Genomic DNA, 16,505 nt, shown 5'->3' on the forward strand with positions numbered 1-16,505 from the left:
ATGACACACCTCAATCCGAATCCCTTGCCTCTGACATAACATGGCTCTCCTTGTACTTCACTCAGAAGGCATTGCATTGCTTTATTAACACACTTCCTTTATTTAATCTAAAATTTCTCATTACGTTAAGTTAATGCAATTCTTCACCACAAGCAACGGCTTCGCCCTGCAGTCAAATGTCTGTCAGTGTGAAACTATTATTATAATATTGTCCCTCACAGTAGCTTCTACACAATGGAAGTTCTGATAACCAACTTCTGATAACCATTTTTGGAATATCGGAATAATTAACTAGAAGCCAAAACAGTGAGTTTTACGTTTACAAGGAAGCTTATATCTATATTTAATAACTCACCCATAACACTTTTGTTTTCCATGTTGAATAAAGCAAAACTGAATGTGAAATGAATGGAATTCAATCAGTATTAGAAATTTGATTACTTCATAACTGTTCTAAATGCACTTTTTAGATCCATAGTTTCCATATCAATGATCAAAACTTTTCTGAAGTGTATATGCATTTATGAGAAGGCTATGATGCACTTGCAACGCATATCACACTATTCAAAACCAGACGAAACCATGCTTTAGCACCCCTTCTCTGCCCACCCTGCTGCTTCATGTAATAGCGTGGTGGGCATGCCAACGAAAGATGATCCTTCAAGCTCACAATGCTTCACATATGGCAAAACTTCCTGTATTATTTAACACATTGAAAGGGATATAATATTCATTTCTGTAATAAAGAAAATTGCTTCGTTCATTAAACTAAACCAAACACATCCTTCCTTGTACTTCTAGAGTGCCAGCCTTAGCATGTTGTCAATTATAACACATTGTTGATTCCCGTAAGGATCCTCTAACTCCGTCTCCTACCTCTTATCCTATTTCTCTATATAAAGCATCTTCACGCTATGTGTGTTTCCCCTCTAATCATCTTTTCCTGAATTGATATTCGAAGCATTATGGAGATGAAGAAGCTCTTGTGGGTTGCCTTATCACTTGCCTTGGTTCTCAAAGTGTCTGAGAGCTTTGATTTTCACGAGAAGGATTTGTCGTCGGAGGAGAGCTTGTGGGATTTGTACGAGAGATGGAGGAGCCACCACACAGTGTCTCGGAGTCTTGATGAGAAGAAGAAGCGATTCAATGTGTTCAAAGCCAATGTCATGCACGTGCGCAACACAAACAAGATGGATAAGCCGTACAAACTCAAGCTGAACAAGTTTGCTGACATGACCAACCATGAATTCAGGAATGCCTATGCTGGATCAAAGGTTAATCATCACAGGATGTTCCGAGGCATTCCACGTGGCAATGAAACCTTCATGTACGAGAATGTTGGTAGGGTTCCTCCTTCTGTTGATTGGAGGCAGAAAGGTGCTGTCACTCCAGTCAAAAATCAAGGCCAATGTGGTAAGCATATCATTGAAACATTCTCAAGTATTTATGTAATTGCTTTTTGATTTTTATGAATGTGATGAGAATCTTTTTATTGGTATAGGTAGTTGTTGGGCGTTTTCTACAGTAGTAGCAGTTGAAGGAATCAATCAAATCAAGACACACAAGTTAGTGTCATTGTCTGAGCAAGAGTTAGTTGACTGTGATACTGAACAGAACCAAGGATGCAATGGTGGATTAATGGAATATGCCTTCGAGTATATCAAGAAAAAAGGTGGCCTAGCAACAGAAAAAGATTACCCTTACCTGGCCGAAGCTGGAACTTGTGATGCGTCAAAGGTCCACACACACAACTTCGTTTTCCTCAAGTTTGATTCAAAATACGTTTGACTAATAATAATAATCGTAAAACTTACGAGGCTACGTTTGCTGATATTGCAGGAGAATGACATTATAGTTTCCATTGATGGGCATGAGAATGTTCCTGCTAATGACGAGGATGCTCTGCTCAAAGCCGTAGCCAACCAACCTGTATCTGTAGCCATTGATGCTGGAGGCTTTGATTTCCAATTCTATTCAGAGGTAGATTTCATATATATCTTCAAATCACTGAATGTTTGAAACATACTTAGGAACAACATGTGCTTGAAATTGGACAAACTTAATGTTTTCATGGGATCTTATGTATTCTAGATCAAAAACAAACGGTTCCTAAAATTGATGAGTGAAATGATTGCAGGGAGTATTTACTGGAGATTGTACAACAGAGTTGAATCATGGGGTGGCAGTCGTTGGGTACGGGACGACTGTGGATGGAACCAAATATTGGATAGTGAAGAATTCATGGGGACCAGAATGGGGAGAAGGAGGTTACATCAGGATGCAAAGAGGAGTATCAGACAAGGAAGGCTTGTGTGGCATAGCAATGGAGGCTTCCTACCCCATCAAAAACTCTGCCACTAACCCAACACCACATTCATCCTCTCCTAAAGATGAACTGTAGAACAAGTTCAGCTCTGACGTTTAATTGTTTGTCGTGTGTTAAGATGTTGCCTCACTCAAATTTATCAATTCAATAATATTCATGTATTTTACCTTTGTTGTGTTTATGTCGTCATTAATACAAATAGCTTGCCTATTCAAAGACTCGTCTCTGTATTTGCTGAACATTCTTAATAACTACTGTTATGTCCGTATCCCACTATATTGAAGTCAAGACCCATCAAAGTGATCTTCTCTTCATAATAATTGTTTGCGCTTCACAATCCAAGTAAGAATACAGAAGGTTATAGATACATTGAATATGAAATTTTATTTGAGAGGAAGACAAAAAATATGAGGAGAAGGATAACATACCCTTCTCAGAGAAACTGAAAAAAAAAAAAAAGGATATGAATAGAGGTGTAAGAAAATTCTCATCCTTTTGCATGTCAAACAAGGAGTATATTCATAGGGATTAAAGGGTATTTTTGCAATAAGTATCCTAAATTATTAAGTGGCGTAATCTGACCTTCAAACTTAAAAAAGTTGCAATGTGATCCATACCATTTAAAAAAAAAAAAAAAGGAAGTAAATCTCAGTTAAAAGCAAACATAGATGCGTTTGTAGGCTACACACCACACAATTAATAGACGATTGCTCCATTTTAACAGTAAGAGTAATACTGTAGCATTTTTTAAATTTGTGTTAATGTTGCACCATTTGATAGTTTAGGATAGCCAGTACACTTGTGAGATAGTTTGAAGGCAAAAATACATTTGTAACCCTGTTAATAAAGCTATGCATAGTGAAGCACTGAAGAATCACAACTCTAGATCATACGTTAGGGCAAAGCAACACTAGGAGAACAAGAAAATCTTATAAAACCATGCCAGGCATGTCAGAGAAGGGAATTTTGTATAAAACTATGCATAGACCGAAGAAACTCAACCCTATCTTATAACCCATGCGAGGGCAAGGAGACTATTAAAATGTGAACATATTATTTCAACCGCGGACACCAGAGAATAATGCAACCCTTGCTACTACCATGATGTTTTTAGTTGTATTCTGTTCCTGAACTCAAATGTATCAAAAGAAATCGCTCCAAAGGACATGTCCAGTGTTCAACCAGAATTCCAAACAAGTTATTCCATAAGTTGCTGCCTGATGATGATAAATTTAATCCCCCACCCCCGCCCCAAAAGAAAAAAAAAGAAAAAGCAAAGAAGAGAGGAATAGGAACAAGAAAAGAGGAAAGCGCATCTGTACTAGGCTGGCAAAACAGAAATATCTGAGGCAACAGCTGTGTAAGGTCTGCAAATACACACAGAATTTTTGAAGAAAACAGATTAAGGTGCTGTTAAGGTGAGCAATTTAAAAGGAAAAACTTGGTGCACATGGTTCTTCTTGTTACTCTGAGCAACTCCTAGTTTGAGTTATGGCTGGGAGAAAGAATTTAGAGAGGATCTATGCAAGGATTTTGAACAGTTAACTGTGGACTTTTACCATAAGATAAGGGCAGTTTGTACGGTCTGAAAATTTTACTGCACAATTGGAATTGATCCGGGATTGCTTTGGGGTCATTTTGTTATAGCGGGGCATTTCACCATTATCGTGCAGTACAGCAGTACAGGAGCAGAAAGAACCGCTGAGCTAACACCTAGATAGGGTGTTCATGGGCAGGGCTAGGTAGGGTATGCCCTTTGCCCGATGCTGGCCCGAAAGATAAGCGGCTGCATTTTGCAGCCCGCTGCCCTGCCCTGCCCTACCCATAAAAGCCTTAACCATTTTTGAGCTGGGTAATAATGGGCTGGGCAGGGCAGGCTTCTAACCCTAAATAGTAATATCTTGGTGAAAAATATTTTAGTTGAAGTAAGGGTATCTTATAATAATTATAAAGAAATAAATACTTGAATAAACAATAAATTCAACAAATCAATAACTTTGATTTGTCTTAAATTGATATATCTTTTAATACAACACTAAAGTGAGTTTGTTTTTGCATCTTTACAAGACAACCAACAATGAAAACAAACTCAAAGATACTAAACCAGATTAGAAAAACATTAAAAAGATACTAAAAAGGAAGAATTACACATATCACTAAATGTATCTAGGGCAAATAGAAGAGGGGAGAATAATATATATTATTACATATATTATATATCATTATAAGTATTTTTGACTAAAAAAAGAATTATAAATATATATATCACAGGCAGGGCAACATACCGTGCCCGCAGTTCAGCCCTGCCCATAATATGCCCAGCCCAAAAATGCTCTTTTTTTTTTTTGCTGTTTTTTCTCGGGCTGAGCAGGGCCATTTTTTCACAGGCTCGGGCACGTACATTGGGGTAGGGGGCTTGATGAACACCCCTACACCCAGAGGTACATAAAAGAAGACTTCAACTAAATTTACTGATACAAAACCCTTCTGGCAGAGAGTTTTGAGTCGAAATCTATATAACGTGACGTGACAGCGAGTTGAAGAAGAAGCGGCCCCCTTTCATCATAAATAATTAAACCTTTCCTATTAAATTGTTAATATGAATATCAGTTACAACCCAAAAAAAAAGAAAAAGAAAAGTAGCAATCTAACATGGGCTCACCTTAAGGTCCAGTCCAATAAGCCTGCTTATATTGGACCATAAGAGTTCCTATCCAGCAGTAGGGAAAAAAAGATTTTTTTTTTTTTTAAGATCACTATTTGGCATTGGGGAAAAAAACAGTGGCGGTTTTAAGTCGCAGACTTCAGTGGAAAGTTCTAAAACCTATGCCGCCCACCGCGGGCTGGATGCAACAATGATTGCGTGGTTATGATTCATCAAAATTTATTCATAATGATTGAATGATAAGAAGTTATAATACTTAGTAACGCGTAAAGACAATAATTAAGTAATGATGAATTTATTATCTTAACAAAGAATATGAAGTATCTTTTAGCGTGGCTAACAATTTACTACTAATAAAATTAATAGTTGATCACAAATAAAAAAATAAAATTCGTTAGCTGTTAGATGTTAGTTTACAAATTCATAAGTACTAAAAATTTTTAAATTACACTGAGTTTAATTTTTATAATAAGAAAAATGAAAAAAAAAAAACTGTCCACCTTATAAGATTTTCATAATCTCTTGCTGAGTAATATGATATCCAAGTTAACGTTTGACATGATAGGGGAAAATAGCTCTAGAATACAAAATATTAAAAACAAATCATAATTATTAATTTACAAAAATGATTTTTGACTTCCTGAATGACATTAAACTATAAGATTATATTAACTTATTATTACGTTTTACAAAAATTTATCTAATATATATGTGCTGAATTTTCTGTCCAAATTTTGTTTTGTTTCTGCCAACATAACTTTCACAGTAAGATAAATGAAATACTCCTCCGGTCCTAAATGTAAGACCCTTATACTAGTGTGTATAAGGGTCTTACATTTAGGACCGGAGGAGTACACACACTTCATATCATCTTGTTTAGTTGTTTTAATAGGAGTCGAAGACTGCGAAGGAGAAGAAGAAGAATCTGATGCCGTCTTGGAGGGAATCAAATGGAAGGCTTCATACTCACGCGCGCAACAACATCCTCTTGTTATTTTCTTTTCCTTTTCCTTGTTTATTTTTTTCCCCTGTCATTTCATGGCATTAAATATCATTTGAAGAAATCTTGCAGATTTTTTTAGGCCTCAAACCCTAAGGGGGGGGTCCCACTCCTTCGGGTCCCTTTTTCTGTTTTGGTACCAAGGAAAGGGAACGGACCAAAAACGCTTTGATTTAAATAAATAAAAAATTAGAGTTAAAATCTTGGGAAAATTCCAAAAAAAAATTCTTGAAATATAAGAAATTTCAGATTTGATCCTAGAATTTCGAAAATAACAGAAAGGATAAGTGACTCAATCTATCATTTGTAAAATTAAGACGAATTGACAATTTTGCCCCTAGCTAAGCAAAAGTAAGTAGTTATTCTCTAAATAAATCTAGGTAACGCTTACACTGTTCTAGTGATTACAAGATTAGTTGTAGTTAATAATAAAGTACCTGACTATGAAAAAGTGAGTAGTTATTCTCTACACGAATCTAAGTAATGCTTACAATGTTTTAGTGATTACAAAATTAGTTGTAGTTAATAACAAGACATCTGACTATGAAAAAGTGAGTAGTTATTCGCTACACAAATCTAGGTAATGTTTAAACCTTTATAGTGATTCCTTAAATCATTGTAGTAAGTAAATACAGATGAGGGCAAAGTTGTCAATTCTTCTTGATTTCACTTCTATCATTTTCGAAATTCTATAACCCAATTTGGAATTTCCTATATTCCAAGGGCCTTTTTTGACATTTTCCCTAAAATATTTTAATTAATTTTTTCACTATTTTATTTTTCATTTTTAATTAAAATTTTATAATCATATTTTTACAATTTTTAAAATCAAAATTATTGAAATTTCTCCTCTGTCTCTCCCCCTCTCCCCTCCCCATTTTTTGTTAATATGTACATCCAAGAATATCAACAGCGGCAAGCACGAACTGTTTGTGATTTTATAAAAGTTGTGCCATAAAAATGAGCGGTGGTAATTCACTGGGGCAAATCATGTTTAATCTCCTAATACAGTTCCTCTCTTCTGACGCAGAAAGCTCATCAAGATATTTTTTTTTAAAGTGACATCTGCGATGTATTTCTTTCCTCCCTCATCCCAACGAGCTGCCAATTAGAATTAAGGAGAAGATTAAGCCATAAAAATAATCATCACGTACATCATCTCCCATAAGAAAGACAAATCAATAGGTCATATCATAATCAAGAAAGAGAAGCCAGTGTCACGAGCTACGGACATTTTTGTGGTTGGCAAAAAAAGACCACAGATATTTTTGTGTGAAATCGTTCGATTTAACCCAGATATTTTTTTTCACATTCCGATTTCCATTATTAATGCAAGTGGGCCAATTTGACATTTTGACTAGTGGCGGAGAGCAGAAACAAATTTAAGGAGGAACGTACCTGATCAGACAATGGCAGCCAACTGGATGCTCGACTCCATCAATCAATATAAATTTAAAATATCACCATTAGTTTTTAATATAAAATCTAATTAATTATTTTAAAAAATTAAAAAGGTTAGTTAAGTTAATTATATATAGTGAAGAGATGTTTTTCTTAAAATGTCTTTATTAATAATGTGTATTCGAATTAACATATGTAACTATTACAAAGATTGCTTGAGAAAAGATAGATAAATACTAAAAACAAAATAGGTTAGATTCTTATATTTAAGACCAAATTAAAAGTTAAACTAGTTCTCATATTAAAGACTCAAAGTAGTATTTGATAGCTGAAAGTATCAAGCAAAAGGAAAACATTTCAAATATATAAAGTATAATCTATACACACACACATATATATGGTATAATATTAGGGCATGCTGTGGCCCTAATTGATGCTCACGAATGAAACACTCATAATTAGCTAAACTGGCTTTAGTTCATTGATGGAATCCGATGCTAATGCTCCCTAGTACTGGCGAACATTGGACCTCCGTTGCACTCAAATGATGGCTGTCCATTGGACATGATCTCTCAAAATCGCACAAAACAAATCACCCATCTGAATTCCTTTTGCAACACCTTAATTAATTAATTTGGTATGTGAACCCTGTGTGTGTTTATATATACACAAACATGCGTGTGCATGCGTGCGTGTGTATGAACTATATAAAGTATAAAATCAAACTCCAATGAAGTTCATCATTGCAATTCCTGCACCGAATTGTTGGTAGGCCTCTCTAGAAAAGAAGACACAAGCCCCGTAGAGTGTCACAATGTATAATTATGCTGCCCAATAAAACCTGCCTTTATTTCCAGACAGTTGACCCATACACATTCAAACACTTGATCATCTGCTCTCCGTCTTGAACATAGACCCGTCACAGCGATGATCTTTGAATAACTGAGTATTCGATTTTGAGAAGAGTACTGTTTCGTAAAATATAAAAATGATTATTCTGATTTTTTTTAAAAAGGAAATGAATGGAAGAGAAGGGGGGGGGGGAGAATTTTTCTCGTTTAGCGATAGCCTGAAGTGTGTCGCATGGCTGCCTTGCTTATATTACATCGACCGGGAGAGAACAGACAAAGTACATTAATTACAATAATTTACTCATACTGCCTCTTCTTCTGGTGGCCCATGGATTAACTGATTGATGGTTTTCTACTAGAAAGCAAAAGGTAAAAAGGAACGCACAACAGGAGCCACTCTATTAAAAAACCTGCTGCTTCTACAGAAAAACAAACCAGACAGCATAAACTCATAGGAGATGAAAGAACAAGTGAAGGGCATTGACGCTATAAACGGCCCTATATTTTACACAATTATTCTCATTTTAATTTGAAACTTTTAATCGCATAATTGTTCATGTTTATTCTAATTTCATCATCTCTCTTCCTCTTCGGCAAAGAGAGTGTAGACATGACTCTAGCAGAGGCCACTTTTCTGGCCAGTAGTTTCCACCTTGGATCGTCTTTCCTTTTCTCTTGCTGCATTTTCATTTGCATTTCCCTGTCAAATTTCCCACACGAAGACGTTAGCTTAACTTATGTTACCAAGTAGACATATATCATTCACAACTCATATGATGTAAAAAAAAAAATCACAAGACATGTTGCCAAAAAAGAAAAAGAAAGAAAGAAGGAAATCACGAGAATGGACCAAAGGTTCATAAAAACAGAGATATTTTCGTATGCGATATTTAAGACTAAATATATGTCCATTTAATGTTTGCTCAATTTCTAATAAAAAATTACACATAAAAAATTTTAAGTACAGAGTAAATTACGAAAATTATATATTTATGCTGTCCTTATTAAAAAAACCGACCATGACACAACATTTTAACTTTCTCCCTTGACATAAGGACAAGGATATTAAATTAATTTTCCAACTAGCGAGCAAATCTTTAAATTAATCTAACAACACGGTGACATGCAAAACAATTGTGTTCGTTAAATATCCCACTTGTGCAGGCAATAGATAAAAACATGGCCTAACTTTGCCACTTGTTTTGGATGATTCACAGATATTCACCCTTATTTTAATTTATGATGACACGACCCTCCACTGGTGGAATTTTGTCACCCGAGCTGCCCACAGTGGAGGGTCCTATTAATTTGTGTGATTTTTATTGGCGTTGCGAAACGAACTGGGAAGACAAAGCACATATAATCGAGTCCAGCTATATCTGGCTGTGATGAAGATGACAATTACAGTTAAGACCACCAGACAGGTTAAGCTTATGGAGACTATGACAGGCTAACTTCTGCTTCTGATCAGAACAACATCAGGAAGGCAACAAATTAGCCAGTAGTAGCAGTAGTAGGAGGAAATTATAACAGCCAAATAGTAACAAATTAACGTAACACTTGATTTTAACGCGATCCAGTCAATTATATTGTAGGGTTGAGGTTACAACCAGTGGAACCTGATTTGTCTGTTCATCACACGAAAACGATTTTGAAGACCGTATTAGTCGGATACAATAACTTAGTATGCCTAATTAAAAAGGGAATTTAATTCCCAGTTGTGTTCCTCCAGCTAACTAGCCTTCTATCATCCTATTGTTTAATGGGGAAAAAAATCAAACCGAATCCATGACTTTCTTGAGCGAAGAAAAACAACTCAGGAAATCAACTAATCAAGAAAACAAAACCCTGAACAAAGAAATAAAATATGAATCCTGTGTCTTTGACTCATTTCAATCTCAACTCCTAAGGATCGGCTGTACCTCGACCGGTCTCATGTTAGATATGATATTCTATTCACTAATTTAGGGGCCGCTATCTCATGACAAGAGTCATAAGCCTATATTCCGACCAAACAAGAGAAAAAGGAAAGTAATATATCTTTCAGCCTTCAAAGAAGGGGTAGAAAAGAAAAACAATTCTTCTGGTCAAAAAAAGAAAAGGAAAACAATTCTAATAAGAGAACCTTGTGCCAAAATATTTATTTATTTTTTAACGTGCTTTCATTTTCCCTTCCACCATGTTTTTTTGAACGGAATAATTAAAAACAAAAAAAAAAGCACAGAGAGAGAGAGAGAGAGAGGAAGTTTGTTTGGGGACCCGTTGAATTAAAAAAATACCTGCAAAGAGGAACCTTGCAAGAATGGGTTTGCTGGCAAATGCAGGAATGAAGTCGGAAGAGCTGCCACATTCGCTTGCAGCGTAAGCACCCTCCGTTCATCTTCTTATTACACGTAGCAAAGTGCTTGATTAAGAGCTGAAGCCCGTGACACGTGGCGAATTTGCTGCACGGCCTCCTGTCTTTCTGGAGCTCCACGCCGTAAGGCCCAACGTCGGTGCACCCTTCGGTGCATATGTGTTCTAGACACTCCATCGCCTCGCTCAGCTCTGCGTACAACCTCAGCTCCTCCCTCTGCTTCTTCGATTTCTTCTTCCTCTGTTTCATTCCCGTTGCATCGCTCATATTAATCTTGGAAATTCTCCATTAATTCATACAGATGAAACAAAAAGGAATTTGGAATTTACCGATTCGTCCTCATCCATGAACCGGAGGATGTCGAGCTCAAGCCATGGGTCATGCTTCTGCAAGAATTTCCAGCCCTCTGTCGCTTCCACAGATTTGAAGTGACTGGTGAGTAGCTTCATACACTTGATGTAAAGATCGGGCGCGTCGCAGAGCCTAGCGAGTTGGAGCAAATCCACCACATTCTCGATCGTTAACCGTTCGGCAAGCACCTTGATGCATCTCTGCTTCAGTTGTGGCACCAAATACACGTGCGACAATGCGAGCAGATGAATCCCATACTTCTCCATCTGCTCATCCGCGCACCTGCATCGGTCATTCAGGGATATCTCAGTCATTTCGTAACACCGTTCATTATTTTGTGGCGGAAATCGAGGAGAACGAGTGAACAGATGACAATCACCGTTGTAGCTATCACCAACCTGGAACAATAAAGGAAGCCGAGAAAAGCGATGACGGCATCGCAAGGAACACCGAGTATTTGAATGATTCTCTCACAGCTCCGATGCTTGCGTGGCTGATCTATGATATTCTCCAAAACCGGCGACACTGACGCCTTTGCAGCAGCAGAACCGAAAAACAGAAGATCAGCGAAAACCAGTTAGCTGATTAGATTCAAAACCGTAATATATTAAAGAATTTTGATTAAGACTAGCTTCAATTAATTTGAAGAGAAAGAGAGAGGAGTACCAGAATGCTAGTGTGCGCGGGAATGCGCGCGCCACTGGATGTGTGAATAAAAACATCAGGTTCAGGCAAGACCCGGCTGCTCAGGTAGTCGATGCCGGCGGTGGGAGTAATACAGAGAGCATCGGTCGGCGGGATGGTTTTGACGGCCATTTTTGGATGTGCTAGGAAGAGAGCGTGAGGGGAGGGGGGGGGGTTATGTTACGACTTACGAGGCGTAAACGCTGGAATGGAGGCTTTAGGCATCTGGTCGCCACAGCAGGATCAGGGATTTATATGACGTCCAGCCGTAGGTGCGGTGGATTATGGATGACGCGGAATGTTCAGGTTCAGCGGAACAAGAGTCATTGTGACTCTGTGCGTGCGTGCCGACACGCGCTAAGCACATACGTCATTTTTTTTATTAAGCACGCACCTTTTTTTGTTTAAGTCTAAAGATGATAAGATTGGACGCGGGGATTAGTCTTATACTATTATTTTCTTTAAAATAATGACTCTGCTTTTTTTACATATATTTAAAATTAATTCCACAAAAAGCTAAATAGGATATGTTTTAACATTCATATATTATCAACATACAAAATTCAAAAGGTAAAATGAAAAATTAAAAATGAGCTGGATCAAGTTATGTGCTTCTATTATGTACAATTTTAAAATATTACATTTATATCTATATATATAAATTTTTATATATTGTATTGAGTGGTTAACTTTTTGTAACATTATCAGTATCCAGTGAGGTAAATTCGGGCGTGTGTATTGGGGTCAAATGTACGGATAAATTTAAAAAATGCTGTATATAATGTAATGGTCTGACGGGATCAGTGAACAGACGTAAACACCAAACATTTTGAATTTGTAGAAAACAAGTATGGATTAAACAATTCAACGCAAGCTCATAAATTGCAGGGAGAATGAACAGAGTTGTGGGGGTGCCAAGGGAAGCAGTGTGAAGCGTTAGAAATTTGCTATCTTTATTTCTGTCTCAGCAAATTCTTTTTTTTCCGCAAGGGATCGTGATGTCTTTTTATGGAATCGCTGGTCTCTTTATTAGCTCTTATTTGTGGTGTACAGTTTCGTGGAATGTAGGTAGTGTAATGATTCTGTTTTGGAAAGTGTCAAGCGTGACGAATTTGACCATAGCTAATTGCTGGGAGACTACAGCGGAGGGAGAGGCGCGTGGGCGAGGAATGATATATGTGTGCTTCGTTTCTTGTCTCATGAAAAAAATCATCTATTGTTGGCACAAAAAAAGAAAAAAATCATTTATTATTAAAAGATTGGTTAATACTTCCTATTATTATAAGGCTTTATTTATAGTCTAGATCTTTTAATTAGGACAGAAAGTAGTATTATCCAAAGATTTGTGATTAAATGTATTCTTTAAAAATCAGTTTGGTAAATTAAAAATTATTTAAATATAATGAAAATTATGTAAAATTATAATTACTAAAAACATGAGTTCTGTACATGATTAATTAAGATTTAATTTGATCTGTTTAATAAATAAATTACAAAATAAAAAATAAAAAATATAGTAATTCACCAAGTACTGCATCACTGATCTCAAACTAATTATCCATCACTTATTTTTTAAAATTTCTTTATTAACAAAACAAATATTTGGCCTTACCGATGATAAAACACAACAAAGCTGGTATAATAAAGTCTTCAACCGAGGCCGTAATAAACTATCCCCAGGTAATACGGAAACAGAGAACGTGAAAATATGCCATAACACCAAGCATTAAAAGCAGCCTCCAACCCGGTACAGGACGGTTGTTGAAACTCAATTTAATTATGCTATCTCGGGTTTTAACATGAGAACTAAATAACTACTATAAAAATATTAATAAAATTAATTAAGTTTGTTATTTATAATTAATGAGTAGTACTATTATTTATAATAAATAGGTATTGTTATTCTTAAAACACAAACTACCATTTAATAAAAACTTATTAACATGTGTGATTACCATATAAAAATTAGTTGGTGATAAAATAAATAAATATAAGAAAAAATAAATCAAAATATTATATTTATGACTAAATTCATAACTAATTTTTTTTTATAAAAGTGCAATCCAAACGTGCTTATTAATATAGAGAATTGGAAATGGCAGGGACAGGGTTAATTAATTTAGGAGGAAATATGACGCGGAAAAGATGAAGGACCGACCAGTGCATACCGTGCATTGTTCTTTAATTTGGGTCCGGGAAAAAAAGGGGGGTTTGGTAGGCCACACGTCATTGCTGTGATTTGGAGATTTTTAAACCATTAAAGATTATCAGTTGCAGAAAACGTTTCATGTAACTTGTGAATTCTAAGTTGTGAGAGGCGAGGAATACGGAGTCCAATTTGTTAAAATCTTTAAAACGGCCTTTGGGGAAGCGAAGAACCGCTCAAACTTGGGTGTACGTGACTGAGGGGGCATCATGCACCGTTCTCATCCATTCCACGTCAGAAAGAGGCCACGTAATCGCCACGTAGCACCTTCTGAGCTGTCCTTCGATCTTATCCCTCCCAATCATTTCTCCCCGCCCCGTTCTTCCCCCTCCCCACAACCTTCACAACAGGTATTTCGCCTCGCGAATAAAAGAATTAATTTCAGATCAAATTTATTTTTCCGTCAACAAAAAAATTCGTGTTAATGATATTATTTCTCTCAATCTTATTGGCTCGTTATTTTTTCAACAAGAGAAACAAAAGCATTATCCACCTCCTCCAAGTCCAACGTTAGTTATACAACCTACGGATCGAATTCTATGATGGGTGTTGGAATGAGTTTTTGTAAAACAAGTTCGAAATCATGTGCTAGTTATTATTATTTTATTTTTGCATACATGTGGGATAAAAATTTATTATATGTTTTACTTTTTTAACTTTTAAAGGGTATTTGGCCAAAAATCAAATTATAGTTTTGAAAATAATTTTATGATACATAAAATAAATATATAAAAAAATTTATCTCGGTTTATGAAAAATATATTTTTTTAGAGAACTTTTAATATTTCCAATTACTTTCTTATTAGATTTTTTTTTTTTTGGGAGGGGAATGAGTGATGAGTGACTGGTGCGAGTGATGCACGCCAGTGAATAGGGGCGGGCAGGAAAGATGGGGAATGATGATGAGGGCGGGGACAGGGGGATGGGAGGGGCGCAATGGTGGGTGGGTCATTGTGGGGGAGACAGGGGCCTTGTTAAAAGTTTACCTGCTCCTCATGCTCACTCATTCCTCTGCGACTTGGGAGGCTGCGTTATTCATTGGTGTTTCCCTTTTGTTCTTTTGTGCCTTTTGCTTTTATTCGGAGATGGGCTTCCATTGCCTGATAATTGGGCCCCCTTTTCTTTTTTTTGTTTCCAGCACAAAACTCGGACCCAAGCTCACTCCGCGTCCGCTCCTCTCAAAAAATTCTCCATTTGCCTGATTTCGCGATATTAAACCCCGCATCAACCCAGCCGATCAAATCAACTATGAATTTGCACATCAATGCTTGGCATCATAATCCAATATGCCTATTTTTGTGTATTTTAATTATGATCCCAATTCAAACTCAATTGAACCATTACTTTGACCGGCTTGATATTCCCTTTAGTTCGTGTACATCCAGACCAGGCTGTAGCTTCACCTTATCTTCCGCTTCCTCAGAACACAGCCTCTCCAAGTGTGATCTTGAGGAGTGACACAGCGCTGCCATGGCCACGGGTTGTGGAGCGCGTGAGCACGATCCCTTATAAGCATACTTGTAAAACGACGGATGTTATTGTTACAGCCCACCAAACAAATCCAGAACTAACCTTTTGTTTGGGCCACTGAGCCTGAAAGGCGAAAGCACAACCGGACATTAACATAAGGGGCAATGAAGCAAGACCTCACCAGAGGCCCAACAGCCCAATAGATTCACTTGGCAATTGGCATCCCCTGAGTTTGTTAATTCATTAATTCCTGCTACCAAGTTAATAATTTACAAAATATAAGATAAATATGTTAAAAAAATTTTGCCTCGATATATATGAAAGTATTTAAAAGTACTTGTAATACCTTCAATCATAAATATAAAAGTTAGTTCGAACAGATGTAGTATGCAACTCCTAACAAACGCTAGATTAGCAGGAATAAGGAGAATTGAACCTCAAACTCAGACTTTCCGCGCTTCTATCCCCGTTCGAATTGTCAGCATGGTGTGTGAACTGGGGCTTACATAGAGTTTCGCTACTTGGTTTTTGGCCCCCAAAGCAACGTAAGTGGACATTAGACAAAAGGCAGATGAAGCAGAGGCAACGTCTTTTGGTTTGGTGTGGGTGTGGGGGTGGGGAAATGAGTTTCGGAGTTCCTGTGATTGCGGCGTGAAATAACGATGGGGACTCAAATTCAAAACTACTGCTCATGGCGGGACCCCCCATCTGCATGTGCGTCGCCAGGGGCTACGCGGGACCTTGTTCCCCTCCCATATCCCAACCTTCCTTCCTTCCTTCTCTTACTTTTGGATCCTCATTCCTGAATTCGTTCTCTTCCACGTGGCATTGACATAATGAAGCAAGAAGGAACACATCATGTGCCCCTTCTGGCTCTCATAATGTCCCTATGGGGTTCTCCATATCGTCCTTCGCTTCCAGAAACCGAAACGCTTAGCTTGAGACCCGCCCCGATCATCATCGAATGCGTTGTTGCTCCAAATTGAAAGTGTGGTTTGGGATCAGTCGATCACATCACATCAAAAGAATATCCACTGCAGGTTCAAACTAACAAACGGCTGGGCCACCACCCTCCATGTGCTTTTATTCTTTCTTTTCCACTTCTTAATTGCTCGTGGCTCAATGTTCTGTTCACCCACTTTTTCCCCTCTTCCTCTCCGGCCAGTATGTTGCCCCATTTTCTTCAACCCCATTC

At 37.1% G+C, this 16,505-nt stretch overlaps 2 protein-coding genes across 2 annotated transcripts; one reads left to right on the plus strand and one right to left on the minus strand.

Annotated features, from left to right (window-relative positions):
* The first annotated feature begins 871 nt into the window (after positions 1-871).
* LOC114738001 (vignain-like) lies at positions 872-2,602 on the plus strand. Its single transcript, XM_028926015.1, has 4 exons — positions 872-1,413; positions 1,502-1,737; positions 1,840-1,980; positions 2,138-2,602. Exons 1-4 carry the CDS (start codon positions 966-968, stop codon positions 2,399-2,401), a joined length of 1,089 nt encoding a protein of 362 aa, XP_028781848.1. The 5' UTR covers positions 872-965; the 3' UTR covers positions 2,402-2,602.
* Positions 2,603-8,457: 5,855 nt separating this feature from the next.
* On the minus strand, positions 8,458-11,843 carry LOC114738005 (BTB/POZ and TAZ domain-containing protein 1). Its single transcript, XM_028926020.1, has 5 exons — positions 11,617-11,843; positions 11,349-11,482; positions 10,929-11,232; positions 10,523-10,839; positions 8,458-8,943 (listed from the first exon to the last, which is right to left on the minus strand). The coding sequence occupies exons 1-5, from the start codon at positions 11,764-11,766 to the stop codon at positions 8,763-8,765; spliced, it is 1,086 nt and encodes a 361-aa protein (XP_028781853.1). The 5' UTR covers positions 11,767-11,843; the 3' UTR covers positions 8,458-8,762.
* Positions 11,844-16,505: the final 4,662 nt, after the last annotated feature.

This window comes from Neltuma alba, unplaced genomic scaffold, assembly GCF_004799145.2.
Source record: "Neltuma alba isolate B1F8T4 unplaced genomic scaffold, ASM479914v2 tig00013514_pilon, whole genome shotgun sequence".
In the NCBI taxonomy this organism is placed as follows: Eukaryota; Viridiplantae; Streptophyta; class Magnoliopsida; order Fabales; family Fabaceae; genus Neltuma; species Neltuma alba.